This window comes from Kryptolebias marmoratus, linkage group LG22, assembly GCF_001649575.2.
Source record: "Kryptolebias marmoratus isolate JLee-2015 linkage group LG22, ASM164957v2, whole genome shotgun sequence".
Taxonomy (NCBI): domain Eukaryota; kingdom Metazoa; phylum Chordata; class Actinopteri; order Cyprinodontiformes; family Rivulidae; genus Kryptolebias; species Kryptolebias marmoratus.
The window spans coordinates 21,072,696-21,086,046 of NC_051451.1; the positions used below are offsets into that span (position 1 = coordinate 21,072,696).

The window sequence follows — 13,351 nt, forward strand, 5'->3', positions numbered from 1 at the left end:
TTCAAACAAAAAATTAGTGACTTCAATCAAAAAAAAAAAAATCTTTAAATAAATTTTTGTTTCGTAAAAAAATATTTTTATGGTTAAAAAGTTTTTAAGATGTTTTTTTGTTTGACATTATTATTTTTTTGATTGAATACTACTTTTTTTGTTTGACATGATTTTTTTTTTTTTGATTGAGTACTCCTTTTTTTGTTTGACATGATTTTTTTTTTTTGATTGAATACTCCTTTTTTTGTTTGATATGATTTTTTTTTTGATTGAATAATTGTGAAACAAATCTAACTCCATATGAGACGCTCTCTGCCTCCTTTTGTTTCAGATCAGCTTCCGGCTGCGCGGGTCACGTGACTCGCGGAGTTTGTTGTGTGCGGAAGCAGCGCGATCACGACCCGTGGACTCGACAAAACTCGGGACAAACGCTCTCCTTTTTGGACAAAACGGAGGCTGGAGCGAGATGCTGGGATTTCCCGTCGCTAAAAGCTCAGAGTGAGTCCGTGTGGCGTCAGCTGATCTGTTCCTGTTCTATCCAAACACTGACGAGACGTCCATGAATGGAGGAAGTTGTGTAGAAGTTTGCTCATGCATGAAAAAAAAGAAAAAAAACTATGAAACTAAACATAGTAGATGTAAAAACTTCTACATTGTCGTGTTTTGGCTTCATTAGAGAGAAACTTTGTGGAAAAGTTTGATCTTTGGTCTCAGTAATTATCAATACTCTGCTAAACATCAACATCAGTATTTAAAGAATGTCAGCACATGTCTGATGCATCTAAAGTGTGCCAAAACTGAAAAAATATAAATATTTTTTTCTGTTGGGATTTATATCTTATTAAACAAACAGATTTCATAGTTCAATAAATAAAAATAATCAAATTTATTACAGGGTTCTACAATTCTAAAGTCTCTGTGGGTGGTTATTTGCCATAAAATAACTCTTGATTGTATAGAAATGACAAATAGTGGGTTATAAAGTAGAAGATGAGTAAATATGTGTTATACTAAATTATGAATAAGTAAAGAATTTGTATTTTGTGTAAAAAGGCAGCGTGACTGGCTGCCGAGCACAAAGTGTGCAGAGGAAGTTGGATTGCAGAAAACGTGAAGAAAAAGATCAAAAACAGGAAAACAATAGTGTGAATACTAAATTAGCATTTACATTAATATAAACATAACATGACAGGGTTAAATGTACTATTGTTTTATATTTTGGTAAAAATAAAAATAAATAAACCAAAATAGGTGCAACAAATCAATAAATAAATTTTGTTTTTTCTTTAAAATATACAATGGTTGAAGAGTTCTCACTGATTTTTTTTTTCTTCCCTCAATTTCAGTCTAACTATTTTAATGTGTCAATAACAAAATGCAAATGAAAGTTTTAAGGTCTTCAAGAAAGCTTTCTGATCGGTAGTTTTCATAAAAAAATATCTTTATAAGGTTTCCTCTCACTTTTCAGAACAGTGTTTTTTGGGATTCTCTGTCCTAATTGACGTCTCTGCCTAACAAAACTCCTCCTTGCTGTTTTCTGTTTTTCACCCTAATATTTCTGTGATTTTTTTTTTTTTTTTTTACAGAGTATTGTGTGTAGGGGTGTTGGTGTTGGAGTGAACTGGACAGCGGGGTGAGGCAGAAGAGGAGCACATCTGTTGTCCAGATGAAGTGTTTGCTGATAGCCAGCGAGAGCGCTGAGATCCTTTTCCACTGGACTGACCCGGAATATCAGCGGAACATCCAGGAGCGGTATGGAACTGCTCAGGAAGAGGGGGAGGAGGTACGGAGGAGAAAAATCCAATGCCTCAGATATTTATGCATCTTGTCTTACTTGATGTAAATGAAGAATCTTTGCTCTTTTGAATCATTTTCTCCTTTCGTTGTTTCAGCTTCCTGCCTTTGAGGACGTCCTGAGCACTCTGTTTGCTCCGATCATTATCTCCTCCAGCACCATGGAGGACAGCTACACCTCCTTCACCACGGATGACAACCACATCTACGTACTTCACCAGGTATTATCTGCCTTTCAGAATATAAGCAGTCTGTATGCCACAACATGTTTTGTTAGAAAATCAATTGGTTGTAAGTTGAATCTCTTTTGAGCATTTGCCTGTAAAAAGCCCTTACATGGTAGTGACTTAACGACTTGAATGCAGGCCTTGTATTCAGCAGGCTGTCATGTCTGTCATGTGAGCCTTGTTAAAGAATCAAGTACAGGCACATGATGAGGTTACGTAGTCTTTTTAAGCCAGCAGAGCAGTTTGAGGTTCAAGTCAGCCCTCCTCGCAGTATTTTCTGTTGTATTCATGTGCAAAATATGTCATGACAGATTTTAATGAAACTCTCAGAAAGTAATCACTGAATCTACATCTACAACTGATTAGCTTTTGGAGTCAGCCCCACTCAAGTTGGCTGCCACAGCTCAGCGACCTCAGCAAACACAAAAATGGCTCCAACTCAGTTAATTTCACAGACACTGATGGTGTGGTAGTAGGAGAGAGTCATCTTCAGCACACACTCTGAGAGCAAACACATGTCATGAAATGTTGCTCATCATTTACAAGGTTTGACCAAAGCAGCTCAAACTCCATTCTTTCTCACCATAAGATCTTTGTGGCGGGCGATATGCATCCCTTTAATTGTGTGACTTTCTTTTTTTTGCCTTCAGTTCGACGAGTGTCTCTACATCGCTGTGAATGGAGACGGTGAAGAGAAGGAGGACGATCTGAGGAGAAAAATGCACGTGATGAAGAAGATGGTTGAGGTGATGTTCGGTATGGTCACTCTGAGCGGGAACCTCCTGAGGAAAGAGTAAGACACTCTGCGTTTCATTGCAGAGTAATGTTTAACCGGACGTCTGGTTGATGAGTGATCCGTGTTGTTTTGTCCCCAGGCTTCGTCCTCAGGACACGGAGCAAAGAACGCGGCTGTGGAAGTATCTGCAGGGTCTGATCGAGACCTACAGCCACCTCCGGGACAATGACCAGAGTTTCTTAGTTGAGGTTTGTTCGTTCAACAAAGAGGAGACTTTTACGTTTCGTTTTGTTTTTTGTTTTTTTTTTATGTACAAAACAAAACTATTTTTTTCAGTTATTTTCTTTCGTAACAAATAGGATAAACAGAACACGTAATTTTACACTGGAATGCAGGTTTTTGTAATAAAGCTGACCTATAAGCTTTGTCCAAGACTTATTGAGCTGTTAGTCTAATCAGGAAAACCTGTCCAGTTAGTGTCAGGTCAGACCAAATTCTTTAAGCAAGGCACTAAACAAAGCCCTGAAAAATCAGCTGTCTATCAGCTTTTTGTCCTTCTTGTACTGATCTTAATTTACTTTTGTGTGGTTTTAAAAGGCTAAAACTGAACATACGGTGTGCAGAATTTTCAGCTGTGGGATTTTGGTGGATTTCCTTCTTGCTTCTGATTTGTTTGGGAGAAATTACGAGATACATTTCATACTTCTGTAATCATTTGTTGTCAGAGATACTTGTGTTTATTCAAGTTATTTTTACGTAATGACCCTTTTCTGCTGAGACTCGGTTCATAACTTAAATAAGAAGCTTTTAAAAGGATTTTTTTGGTTCATCCCTTACTGAGTGTTCAAACAATGGGCTTTAATTTACTCCAAATTCACTCAAATATAACCATTTCTGTGTAGGCTAAGATCAAATAAAGTTGACTCCAAAAGTTAATCAGCTGTAGGTGTATATCCACTGATTGCTTCCTGGAAATTTCATTAAAAGCTGTTCAGTGGTTTAGTAGATATTTAGCTAATGGTGCGGACAAAACAAACACACAGACAAGGGCATAAACCTTTTTGCTTCGCCTTCACCTATGGTGGCGAGTGGTAATGAACCAAAACAGCCCAGTCATACCTGATTTATCCTTTGAAGTTTGTGTAAAACGTGATCATGTTTTAGGTCATATATTTGCTGAAGAATCAAAAATAACTTCCACATTCACAAACCTTCAAGCATCTTTGTAGATTATCATTTTGGGGACAATTATTCCTAATAAATTAGAAATATAAACTGTTATTTAAAAGATATTAATGTTCACCTTTCCTTTGACGCCATCTCGCTGCTCTCTCAGGCGGTGGAGCGGCTGATCCATCCCACGCTGTGTGAGCAGTGCATAGAGTTCCTGGAGCGTCGCCTGGTCCAGCAGCTCAACAGCAGCGTGGAGAGAGCAGGAGAGGAGGTTCTGCACGCCTTCATCCTGGTTCACACCAAACTGCTTGCTTTCTACTCTAGGTACCTGTTTCTATAAACCTGCTCCATTTCACTCAGTCTCACATCTGACTTCTTATTCTTTTTATCCATGCGAGAGTGTTGGTAAGTATTTAGCCTGTCTTCTGACTGCAGCCGCAACGCGAGTATCCTCACCCCCTCAGACCTCCTGGCGATCATCATCATGGCCCAGAATCTGTATCCCAGCAACGTGGACCTGGATGATCCAAGTCCTGAGGTAACAAGCCATCCACAGCTGCTCAAACAAATAAAGCACTAAATGTTGGGCGCCCTGTTTCTGTTGTTCCTCCTGTGTGTTTTTTCTTCTCAGTGTGTTCTGTTTGATTGTTTGTGAAGGAGGTTGAGAGCACATCTGGTTCTGGTCCCGAAAGTTTTTACACCCCGGAGCCCTCGCCTTCCAGCAGAGACTCGAGCAGTTCCGGTGGGTTGTTGAGGAGAGTTAGAGTATTTGTGTTAAACCCATTATTTCTATCTGCGGGTGTGTTTATCTGTCTGTCTGTCAGCAAAATGTTTCACAAACCACTGGACAGATTTTAATGAAACTCTCAGAGGGTAATCGCTGGATGTTCATCTACAACTGAATAACTTTTGGGGTTAGCTTGATTCAAGATGGCTGCTACAGCTAATGAAACTTTACAAGCACAAAAAGGTCAATTTTCTAGATATCGAGTTAAAATTGTGTGTGGTAGTAGCTGAGAGTAATTAACAACACATACTCCTGTGTCCTAACAAATCACATGAGATTTAAAGTTTGGCAAGCAAGGCAGCAGGCAATAAAGCTAGTTTCTAAAATAAATACAGTTTTAAAGCAGCCTAGGGAAGTCTTTTATGTCTGACAAGTTAGCAGTCATCTGAGCTTTGCATAGAACGACGAGCGACATACCAGGAGTCCAACCTACATAATTAGTCATTACAATATTTTGCTGAATTCTCTTGTTTTTTTTTGTTTTTTGTCAGCGGAGCAACCTGCCAGAGGAGGAACTCCCATGTTTGAGTTTGTGGACCCAGACATCCAGGTGGGAATTCAATTCATGACGTAATCAACAAATTATTAGAAATGATGCTCCTCACATGGTGGTGTTGTCTTCAGATGGCCGAGGACAGCTTGCACACTCTGGAAGTTGGTCCACCCGACCCTTCGACACCTCGCAGGATTTTCCTTGAAGTGTCCCACAAAGATGGATTGTATCCCATGATGCCTCACTCTATGTACTGTCTCCCGCTGTGGCCCGGCATCACCCTGGTTATGCTCACTAAGGTCTGTGGATGCACGCAGCAACAGCTACGTGCATCTTTCTTTTGAAAAGAGGAGGGAAAAAAGTGGCACAGATTTATGTATTAGTTCATTTGTACAGCTGATACTTTATCTGAGTATTGAATATTTATGTTAGATCCCCACCAGTGCAGTGGCCGTGTCAGTATATAAGTACTTGGAGGATTTCGACAAGCTGGAGAAGCATTTACGCGAAGGCCCAGGGAGTTCTGCTGCAGCCAGAAGCCCTCCGAACATGCATGATGTCCGCAGCAAAATGGACAAATTCATCAAAGCTTTGGGGCCTAGTGAGTTACAGGTTTGTTTTATTATCTTCACTTTTACTGTTTTAAAAGCTTCTAAACAGCTTATTTTATCAAATAACAGCAAATACATTTAATCAGTGTGTTTGTTTTTTAATCAGTTCCAGCTCAACTTGGGTCATTCTTTTAAATTTACAAGTGCAGACCATTTAAATACTAGAAAAGTCATTGTTGTAAATTAGGACAATTTGTTTTGTTTTTAGTTTGTTGAATGAACTCTTGTGTGTTACAGAAACAAGTGTAATTCGACAGTAAAAAAATTGTTTTGCATTTTCACATTTTGGACTTTTATTCTCTTCCCAGTTTGCTCAGTTACAGAGTGTCTGGACAGAGTTTAAGAAACGAGCTTTCGCCAGAGGAAAATCTGGATTCACCCGAGAGTAGGTCCTCTGCAGCCCCCTGCTGGCCAAATGGTGTCATGATCAGTGCTGTTTGAAGCCCCTCTGAGGGATTTCGTGCATGTTTTTGTTTCAGTCTCATCCCATGGTGTAAGAAAATGAAGACCCAGCTGTGTGGCATCTATCGACACTGTTTCCTCTCTGACTTAGCTGACGTTCCTCAGCGTCTGTCCCTCAGCCTGCAGGAACGAGCCCAGGCTATGGTGCAGTGTGTATCAATCCACTGAGAAGTTTATTGTTGTATTTAATTTACTTTAGTACAGCTACATCTGTAAAATACTTCACAACTGCATCCTTTGTTGTTAATGATTGTTTTTTTTTTAATTCCACTTCTTCACTGTAAAACTCTGCAGAGAGAAACTGATTGACTGGAAGGACTTCCTGTTGGTGAAAAGCAAGCGGAACATCACAATGGTGTCATATCCTTTTTCATTTACCAGAACACAGGCATGATTTGCAGTATCTCCTTAAAGTCCATTTAAACTGTAAGAGACCTACAAACATTTTTGGACCAATAGAACCTTTTACACTGTGTCACACTGTGTTACGGCTCTTGACCAAGTTAATTTTACATACCTGGAGGATTTCCCAGGCCTCATCCATTTTATTTGCGTAGACCGATCAGGTGGCCAAATGATTGCTCCGTCGCTCAGCATCACAGAGCACACCACATCCGAGCTGGGAAAGGGGCCGGTGGCTCATTATATCAAAAACAAGGTTAAACAAATTCCACTTTGTTGAAGTTTTTTATTGGCTTCAGTAGTAAAAGCTGTAATAATTTAGGCTTATAATATGAATGCTGAGTCAGCATTTCTTCAAAATATTTTTTGACTGTCACCACTTCATTATTTCCACTAATTCAGGTAATTGAAATGAATGGATAACTCTTCAAATCCTTGGAAAACTCAGTGCTCTTTGAAATCTACTTCAGTACGCTTCCTTCTTTTTTAGCTTTTAGCCACTGTTTTGTTCATTTTCGTTTTAAGCTACGTTTTTGCTATTTTATCACTTGTTTTGCCAATTTTAGCCTTTAGCCATTGTTTTACTGGTTTTTGGTTTTTGTTTTGCTGGTTTTACCTTTAGCTACTGCTTTTCTAAATAATGTCTGTGAGGCCTGTTTTAACTGATATTACTGCAGAAGTTTAGTATAAATTGTGCAACATTTTTACAAGCTACTTTTTTCGTTTGTTTCTATGCTAAGTTGTATGGTTTTATTCTACACTGAAGGTGTGGGGCCTGGTCAGAACAACGCGGCACTGTCTTCAGAAGGGCTACTCCACGGTCACTCTGCGCGATGGAGACTTCTACTTCTGTTACTTCCTCTGGTTTGAAAATGAAACTGTAAGTTGCCAGAACGTCACGTTTCTAAGAACATTTTTTTAGAAGAGCAGCTGATGTGTCAATGAAAGAGTTAAAAGTATTTTGTACATCTGATCAATCAGGGATACAGGTTGGACTCAGTGGACATACCCGTACTAGCTGATGACTCACCTCCCATTGGGATGCTTGCCTATGACTACTACAAGTAAAAAAAGAAAAAAACACACAAAAATTGATGTGATTAATTCGAAAGATTTAAGCTTCGGTTGTAACTGAGTTTTATGTCCAGCAGGAGGCTTCTTCGGTACTACAGTAAGAAACATAAAGGTGAGACGGTAAAGTGCTACGAGCTCCTGACTGTCCATTTGGGGGTCATCCCCACGGAAATCATCCTCCAGCACTGCAGACAACTGGCAACCAAACTGTGGGAGCCGTCACGCAACCCGCTGCTGTAAACTTTCCCAGAGTGACAGAAGGAGCTGTTTCAGGAGCCCACGTATTTATTGTCTTCTGCACCTGGGTTTTATAGTTAGAATGTTTGTGTATAAGGAGAAATATCCTGAAGTAATTTATTGGAAACACATCTGTGATTTGGGCAACACTTCTTGTATATTGTGCACCAATATGTGTCTTTTATGAAGAACAGGAAGAAACTCACTTGTGTTTTGTAGAGATACACTCATTCTGACCCATTTCCTATTTATTCGTAATGTTGTACTTTCATAAAATAAAAAATGTTGATTTTTTTTTCCCCCCTTTTGAAATACTTGCAGAACTCAATACTTTTTATCGATTATAGTTGAGTCAACTTGATTCAAAATGGCTGCCACAGCCAACTGACCCTAGCAAACTCAAAAACATCCACAGGTCAGTTGATTTTACAATTTCAAAGCTAAAACTGAGTGTTGTAGCTAATGGATTAAAGGATGTCTTTGCTTAAAACTTTGGCATTAACTGTTGGAGTCAACCCTGTGTGTCTGTTAGTAAAATATCTCATGAACGTCTGACGGTATTTTAATCACCCTCTCAGAAAGCAATCATTGCATGTACATCTACAACCAATTAACGTTTTGTGACCACAGCAAGTACAAAAATGAGTAGAATTCAGTCAATTTTCCAGATATTGAGCTAAAATGAGGTTCAAACTTCAGCTTGAAAGGTGGTAGAATTCTAGTTTTTTGTGTTTTGTTTTTTTTTACCAAGTAACCAAGTTTAATATTATTTTTTGGGAGTTGAATGTTTGTTTCCCTACATTCACTTGTTTATTGAGACTTTACAAACAAAATAAAAATTGCACTGAACATTGCATTTATTCAACACCCGGGAAATCACTGAGTATTTTGACTGGCCGTGCAGTTATTATACATTTTATTATTACTGTACTTACATTAGCAGATGATACAGCGAGTTCATTGAATCTGATTTAGAAATCTTCAAGTCATCTTTTACCGCCTCTTAACATTTACAGTCACCAGTTAAGCCCGGAGACTGTGAGCATATTAAAGGTCAGACCACGCTGAGGAGGGTTCTGTGCAGAGGACATTACAGAAGAAGCTCACAGCAAGAAGCGGGGAGTGCATAGAGAGTTCATTGTATCGCTCCTGTGAGGTCGGTCACAGCTCCTGAAGACACCAGGTCCCTCAAGAAGAGCTTTTCAGCACTGATGTCATGCACCACCTGGATTGGAAATGAATAAATAAATCCCATAAAACTCTGGAGGTTCCTTAATGCTGTTTGGTCATTAGTGTGAACTTACTTGAGCCTTCATGAAGTCCATACGTATGGTCTCGTAGTAGTGAAGCCGAGACTCTGGGTGTTTCATGTCGTAACCAAACCCTGCCAGGCTCACCTGGTCACACAACTGCAACGCCATCACTACAGCACTGGCTCCTAATGTTGGCACCATCTTTTTAAAGAGAGAAACATTAACAATCTAGCAATATTTTATTTTAAAAAAATTATTCAACTCAAAAGTCAAGATTATTTCTGGAGTTGTGGGTTATAAATCCAGTGTTGTGACATATTTTCCAGTTTCTATTTAAATACAGCATTGCACTAAAAAAGATATATTATAAAACATAACCAGACTGTTAATCAATTATGTATATAATAACTTACACTCTTTTGCTTCTGAGCATATTGCTGTAAGACTTGTGCCGTTTTGTGAATAATCTCTGGGTGGAGGATTCTGAAGTTTTCTGGTTTCAGGGGAATATCATCCACCACCTCCCTCCAGAACCACATTTTGGACCAGAAGCTCTATTTAAAAGAGACACATATGGGGAATGTGGCATAATGGTGTGATAGCAGCATTGCTGTGTGAATTGTAGAGACATTTGTGGTTTATCAAATACATCTCTGTGAGCAGTGATTCTTGATTTACCAGAGGCTGTTTGGTGATGACAGAAGTCAGCCAGTCCAAGTCCAGGCTTTTAAAGACCACTAAGGCAACCATAGAGGTCTTTTTGTACTCATTAGCAGAGTGAGGGGCTCCCTCTGGATACATCAGGCGGATGGTTGTGTGTGAACCAGCGTCTCTCTCAAATCCAGGCACTGGAGCATTATTCAGCCTGGCAACAGATATGTTCATTTTTACAAGCTTTAGATCATCGATTACTTACACCAAATCTATTTTTTTCATGTTTTTCTAGATGCAAACTAAAACAAGTAGATCTACAAATCTTTCTTTCCCAACAGTAGTATGTTCATCATCAGCGCTTCAAAATCTTTGCAGAACATTAGTTATGTTCAAAAACTATTAACTACGAGCAAGTTTTTGGGTTACACTGTTTTTATAGGTTCTGTTGGACAACAGTTTTTAATGTTCATACCCTTTTGATATAATTAGCATATTTTATGTTTTTGACAGGTCTGCAATCAGCCTGCACCCCAAGACTAAGAAACAGTTGCCAATGGTTTTTCATAGGCAACATCTATAAATGTAGTCTTTTTGCAAAAGGAGAGAAAAATCATTAAATATCTCAAAAAGAATTTGTCAATGTACCATAAAGCTAAAATCTCAAGTAAACCCATTAACAAGGCCGGTAGAAGGCATTTCCAAGACGAATTTCTCCAAGGGGACAAAAAGTACATCATACTTTATTATACTGCATTGCATTGTATCATATTATATCATTTTGCATCATGTTGTATTTCATTATACTGCATTGTATTGTATTATACTGTGTTGTATTGTAAGATAATTTTATTGTAATTAGCTTTGGGTTTGAACAACTCTGTTTCTCACACATCAAATCCTGACTGAAGTTCATCTTTAACCACTCATCAGAGACTTCACACTTTATCTGGCTCTCTCAAGCCTCTCACCTAAAAACTAGTGAGGTTTTAGTTTTGAATTCAAGTTTAAGGCTTGTTCATGAAATAAAACTCAATGCAGTTTGCATTAAAAGATTTAGATAAAATATCTAAAAATACATAAACATAAAACTACAAAAAGTGACTGTCAGATGTGAAGGAAAAAGGCAATGTTGTCACAGAATAACAGACAGATGGATTAGTACAAGGTAAAACAGTCTATTTAGAATAGATGTATTTCTGTGTCTGTTTAACCACATACCTAATAATGACGTCATACTGATCTATATGCGATCCAAGATGGCTGCCATGAAGGATACCTCCGCTTCCCACCACCACACATCTCCTGCACCTGCCTGCTTTCTTCAGCGATGGAGGCAGCCCGTGTTCAGGCATCAAGGCAAGAGCCAGGGCCAGATGTTCTTCACTGCCCTGGAGCCCCAGTGGAGGAGTCATGTTCCACTGCACATGTCTGTCCTGCTGCAGGAACACTGGGATGTCCAGGAGGCCCTCAGAACAGGACAAAGGCTTCAGGTGGCTCAGAGACCACTGAGGCTGACAGGGGAGTGCTAACAGGGAGGCTGACCGATTTAATAAAACCTGAAAAGAAGAAAACACTTCAGTCAAGGCTGTTGAAAGAAAATCTACAAGGCTTGCTAATGAAAAATGTTTTTACCAGATCTTTGTGAAGTTGGTAGTCATAGCTGACAGATTCTGTCTTCTTCAGTGGGAAATATGCAGGAATCAAAATAGCCAAGTAGCATCCTATCAACAGGCTCAGACTGATGGTAAGATTCTCCTTCCTGTGCAACAGAAGATAGAATACAATACAGCATAATTAGTTAACAAACTAATAGCGTACATAAGAAGTTTTTTCCGTTAAAAATTAGCAAAAAAAAAATCAGGAGAAACCTTTTCGGACCAGAAAACGATTTCTGCTAAAATCCGTGTCGCTCTTCTTTCTCACCATCAGTCAAACACATTCACACGTCTGACAGATCAGAAATAATTGGTTTCTAAATTAAACTTCATCTTCTGTTTGCACCATGCAGGGTCAGTACAATCTTTGTTAAAGCCCATTGGACCACTGGAGCCTACATTTTATTTATTTATGGTGAGTCTCTGTTGAAATTTTACTTTTGTGGTAATCACTTCCCTGTTGGCTCATGTCAGTTTAATTGTAGTGGTAATGTAGCACAGACAGTCCAACTCTGTGCTCAGACATTATTACCTGAGTGAAATAAATAAATCATTTTTAATTTGCTTCTTGCTTTTTTAAATTTAGCAGTACCTCAAACATACCAACTACTTTCTTTTCTAAACAAAATTTGTGCATGATTTGAGCCCAGAGTCACTACTACCCTTTATAAGACATTTTCAGCATACCACATTAATGATTTACAAGAAGGCAGTTTATTTTAGTTTACCTATAACTGATCTCAAGGTGGTCTCAGGATAAAATTCTTGCAACTTATTCCACATTCGACCGTGTGATAAGACAATCTAGGGTCCTGTTTTAAGATTCGCAATCAGTGTCTGACCTCCAGCCTTGAGAAATTCCTTCCAGAAATACCTGCTGAGGAAAAAGTCCTTGGACTCGGTCTTTCCAACGACTCGCTGTCTGTGACTGACAGGTGTTGGTGTTGTAGTCTCTGCAGCCACAGTCAGCAGTGGGCCTCCATCTTCTGGATCTTCTACACTCAAACGATTTAGTGTCACCATTGTTCCTCCACCTGAAACATATACGCACTTATTAAACCAGTTAGGTTATATAAATCTTGCTTCTTATCACAAAAACATGAACTAAAATAGCTCATTTGCAGAACACATATGCAATTGTAATAACAAAATCATGGAGTTATAGAGATGAGAGAATGTGTCATGTTACCTATTTTACAGTCAAATGAGAGCAAACATGACCCACAACTTAAAGAGGAACATCCCTTTTAAATGATGAAAAATAGTTAGAAACAAACAGTGTAACTCACAGCCAGCCTGGATGAAACGTAAGCCGAAGCTAATAGTCGCTCTCCATGCTCGAGTGAAAAACAGGAAGATACATGATTAAAATGGCTCTTGCTGCCTTCTACCCCTCTGAACTCTGCCTCTTCCTTTAATAACACTGGTTAACCATTAACATGTCAGTCACACACCAGCAGGAATGTTGGGGAATAAGTGTCATCTGATGTCCGTCCAATGAATTTCTGCATTAAAATGACCAATGGAAAAACGGGGAAAGTTTCCACGAAGCATGATCTGTTGCCAGATCAACAAATTCTACAAAACATGACAAGGCTACTGTAAAATAGTGTAAATAGTATACAGTAAACAGTAACAAGTTCCAGTGGTGGGTGCTATTTGCCAAATGGAGCTTTTTAAATGACTAAACTTAAAACTTTATCTATGTTTTTCCAATCTGCATTGTGAGGTTTGAACTCTGTGCATTTGATTAAGATAAGAAAAGTTCAACAGTTTGTGTTATTAGTTTAATCAGATACATG

At 38.8% G+C, this 13,351-nt stretch overlaps 2 protein-coding genes across 3 annotated transcripts; one reads left to right on the forward strand and one right to left on the reverse strand.

The window, feature by feature from the left end:
* The first annotated feature begins 330 nt into the window (after positions 1 to 330).
* Positions 331 to 8,833, forward strand: hps1 (HPS1 biogenesis of lysosomal organelles complex 3 subunit 1). Of its 2 annotated transcripts, none has more exons than XM_017413068.3 (18): positions 331 to 489; positions 1,578 to 1,774; positions 1,884 to 2,006; positions 2,663 to 2,805; positions 2,888 to 2,996; positions 4,085 to 4,245; positions 4,357 to 4,459; positions 4,579 to 4,663; positions 5,200 to 5,258; positions 5,333 to 5,500; positions 5,634 to 5,813; positions 6,121 to 6,197; positions 6,292 to 6,423; positions 6,569 to 6,634; positions 6,788 to 6,932; positions 7,443 to 7,556; positions 7,658 to 7,740; positions 7,825 to 8,833. In XM_017413068.3, exons 2-18 carry the CDS (start codon positions 1,658 to 1,660, stop codon positions 7,988 to 7,990), a joined length of 2,031 nt encoding a protein of 676 aa, XP_017268557.1. In that variant the 5' UTR covers positions 331 to 489; positions 1,578 to 1,657; the 3' UTR covers positions 7,991 to 8,833. The 2 variants fall into 2 exon arrangements, with proteins under 2 accessions (XP_017268557.1, XP_024860993.1); XM_025005225.2 differs by having other exon boundaries at positions 7,828 to 8,833.
* A 56-nt stretch (positions 8,834 to 8,889) lies between these two features.
* Positions 8,890 to 12,973, reverse strand: st3gal7 (ST3 beta-galactoside alpha-2,3-sialyltransferase 7). Its single transcript, XM_017413070.3, has 8 exons — positions 12,839 to 12,973; positions 12,424 to 12,583; positions 11,527 to 11,653; positions 11,113 to 11,450; positions 9,919 to 10,105; positions 9,654 to 9,794; positions 9,292 to 9,441; positions 8,890 to 9,212 (listed from the first exon to the last, which is right to left on the reverse strand). The coding sequence occupies exons 2-8, from the start codon at positions 12,570 to 12,572 to the stop codon at positions 9,123 to 9,125; spliced, it is 1,182 nt and encodes a 393-aa protein (XP_017268559.1). The 5' UTR covers positions 12,573 to 12,583; positions 12,839 to 12,973; the 3' UTR covers positions 8,890 to 9,122.
* Positions 12,974 to 13,351: the final 378 nt, after the last annotated feature.

Bases quoted from the DNA above. Each gene is read 5' to 3' on its own strand.
- hps1 (XM_017413068.3), top strand. From the start codon at position 1,658: ATGAAGTGTTTGCTGATAGCCAGCGAGAGCGCTGAGATCCTTTTCCAC. The intron at 2,007-2,662 runs GTATTATCTGCC...TTTTGCCTTCAG, and splicing joins ACATCTACGTACTTCACCAG to TTCGACGAGTGTCTCTACAT. The intron at 6,198-6,291 runs GTAGGTCCTCTG...TTTTTGTTTCAG, and splicing joins AAATCTGGATTCACCCGAGA to TCTCATCCCATGGTGTAAGA.
- st3gal7 (XM_017413070.3), bottom strand. From the start codon at position 12,572: ATGGTGACACTAAATCGTTTGAGTGTAGAAGATCCAGAAGATGGAGGC. The intron at 10,106-11,112 runs GTATGTGGTTAA...ATCTGTTGCCAG, and splicing joins CAGTATGACGTCATTATTAG to GCTGAATAATGCTCCAGTGC. The intron at 9,795-9,918 runs GTAAATCAAGAA...TCTTTTAAATAG, and splicing joins TCATCACCAAACAGCCTCTG to AGCTTCTGGTCCAAAATGTG.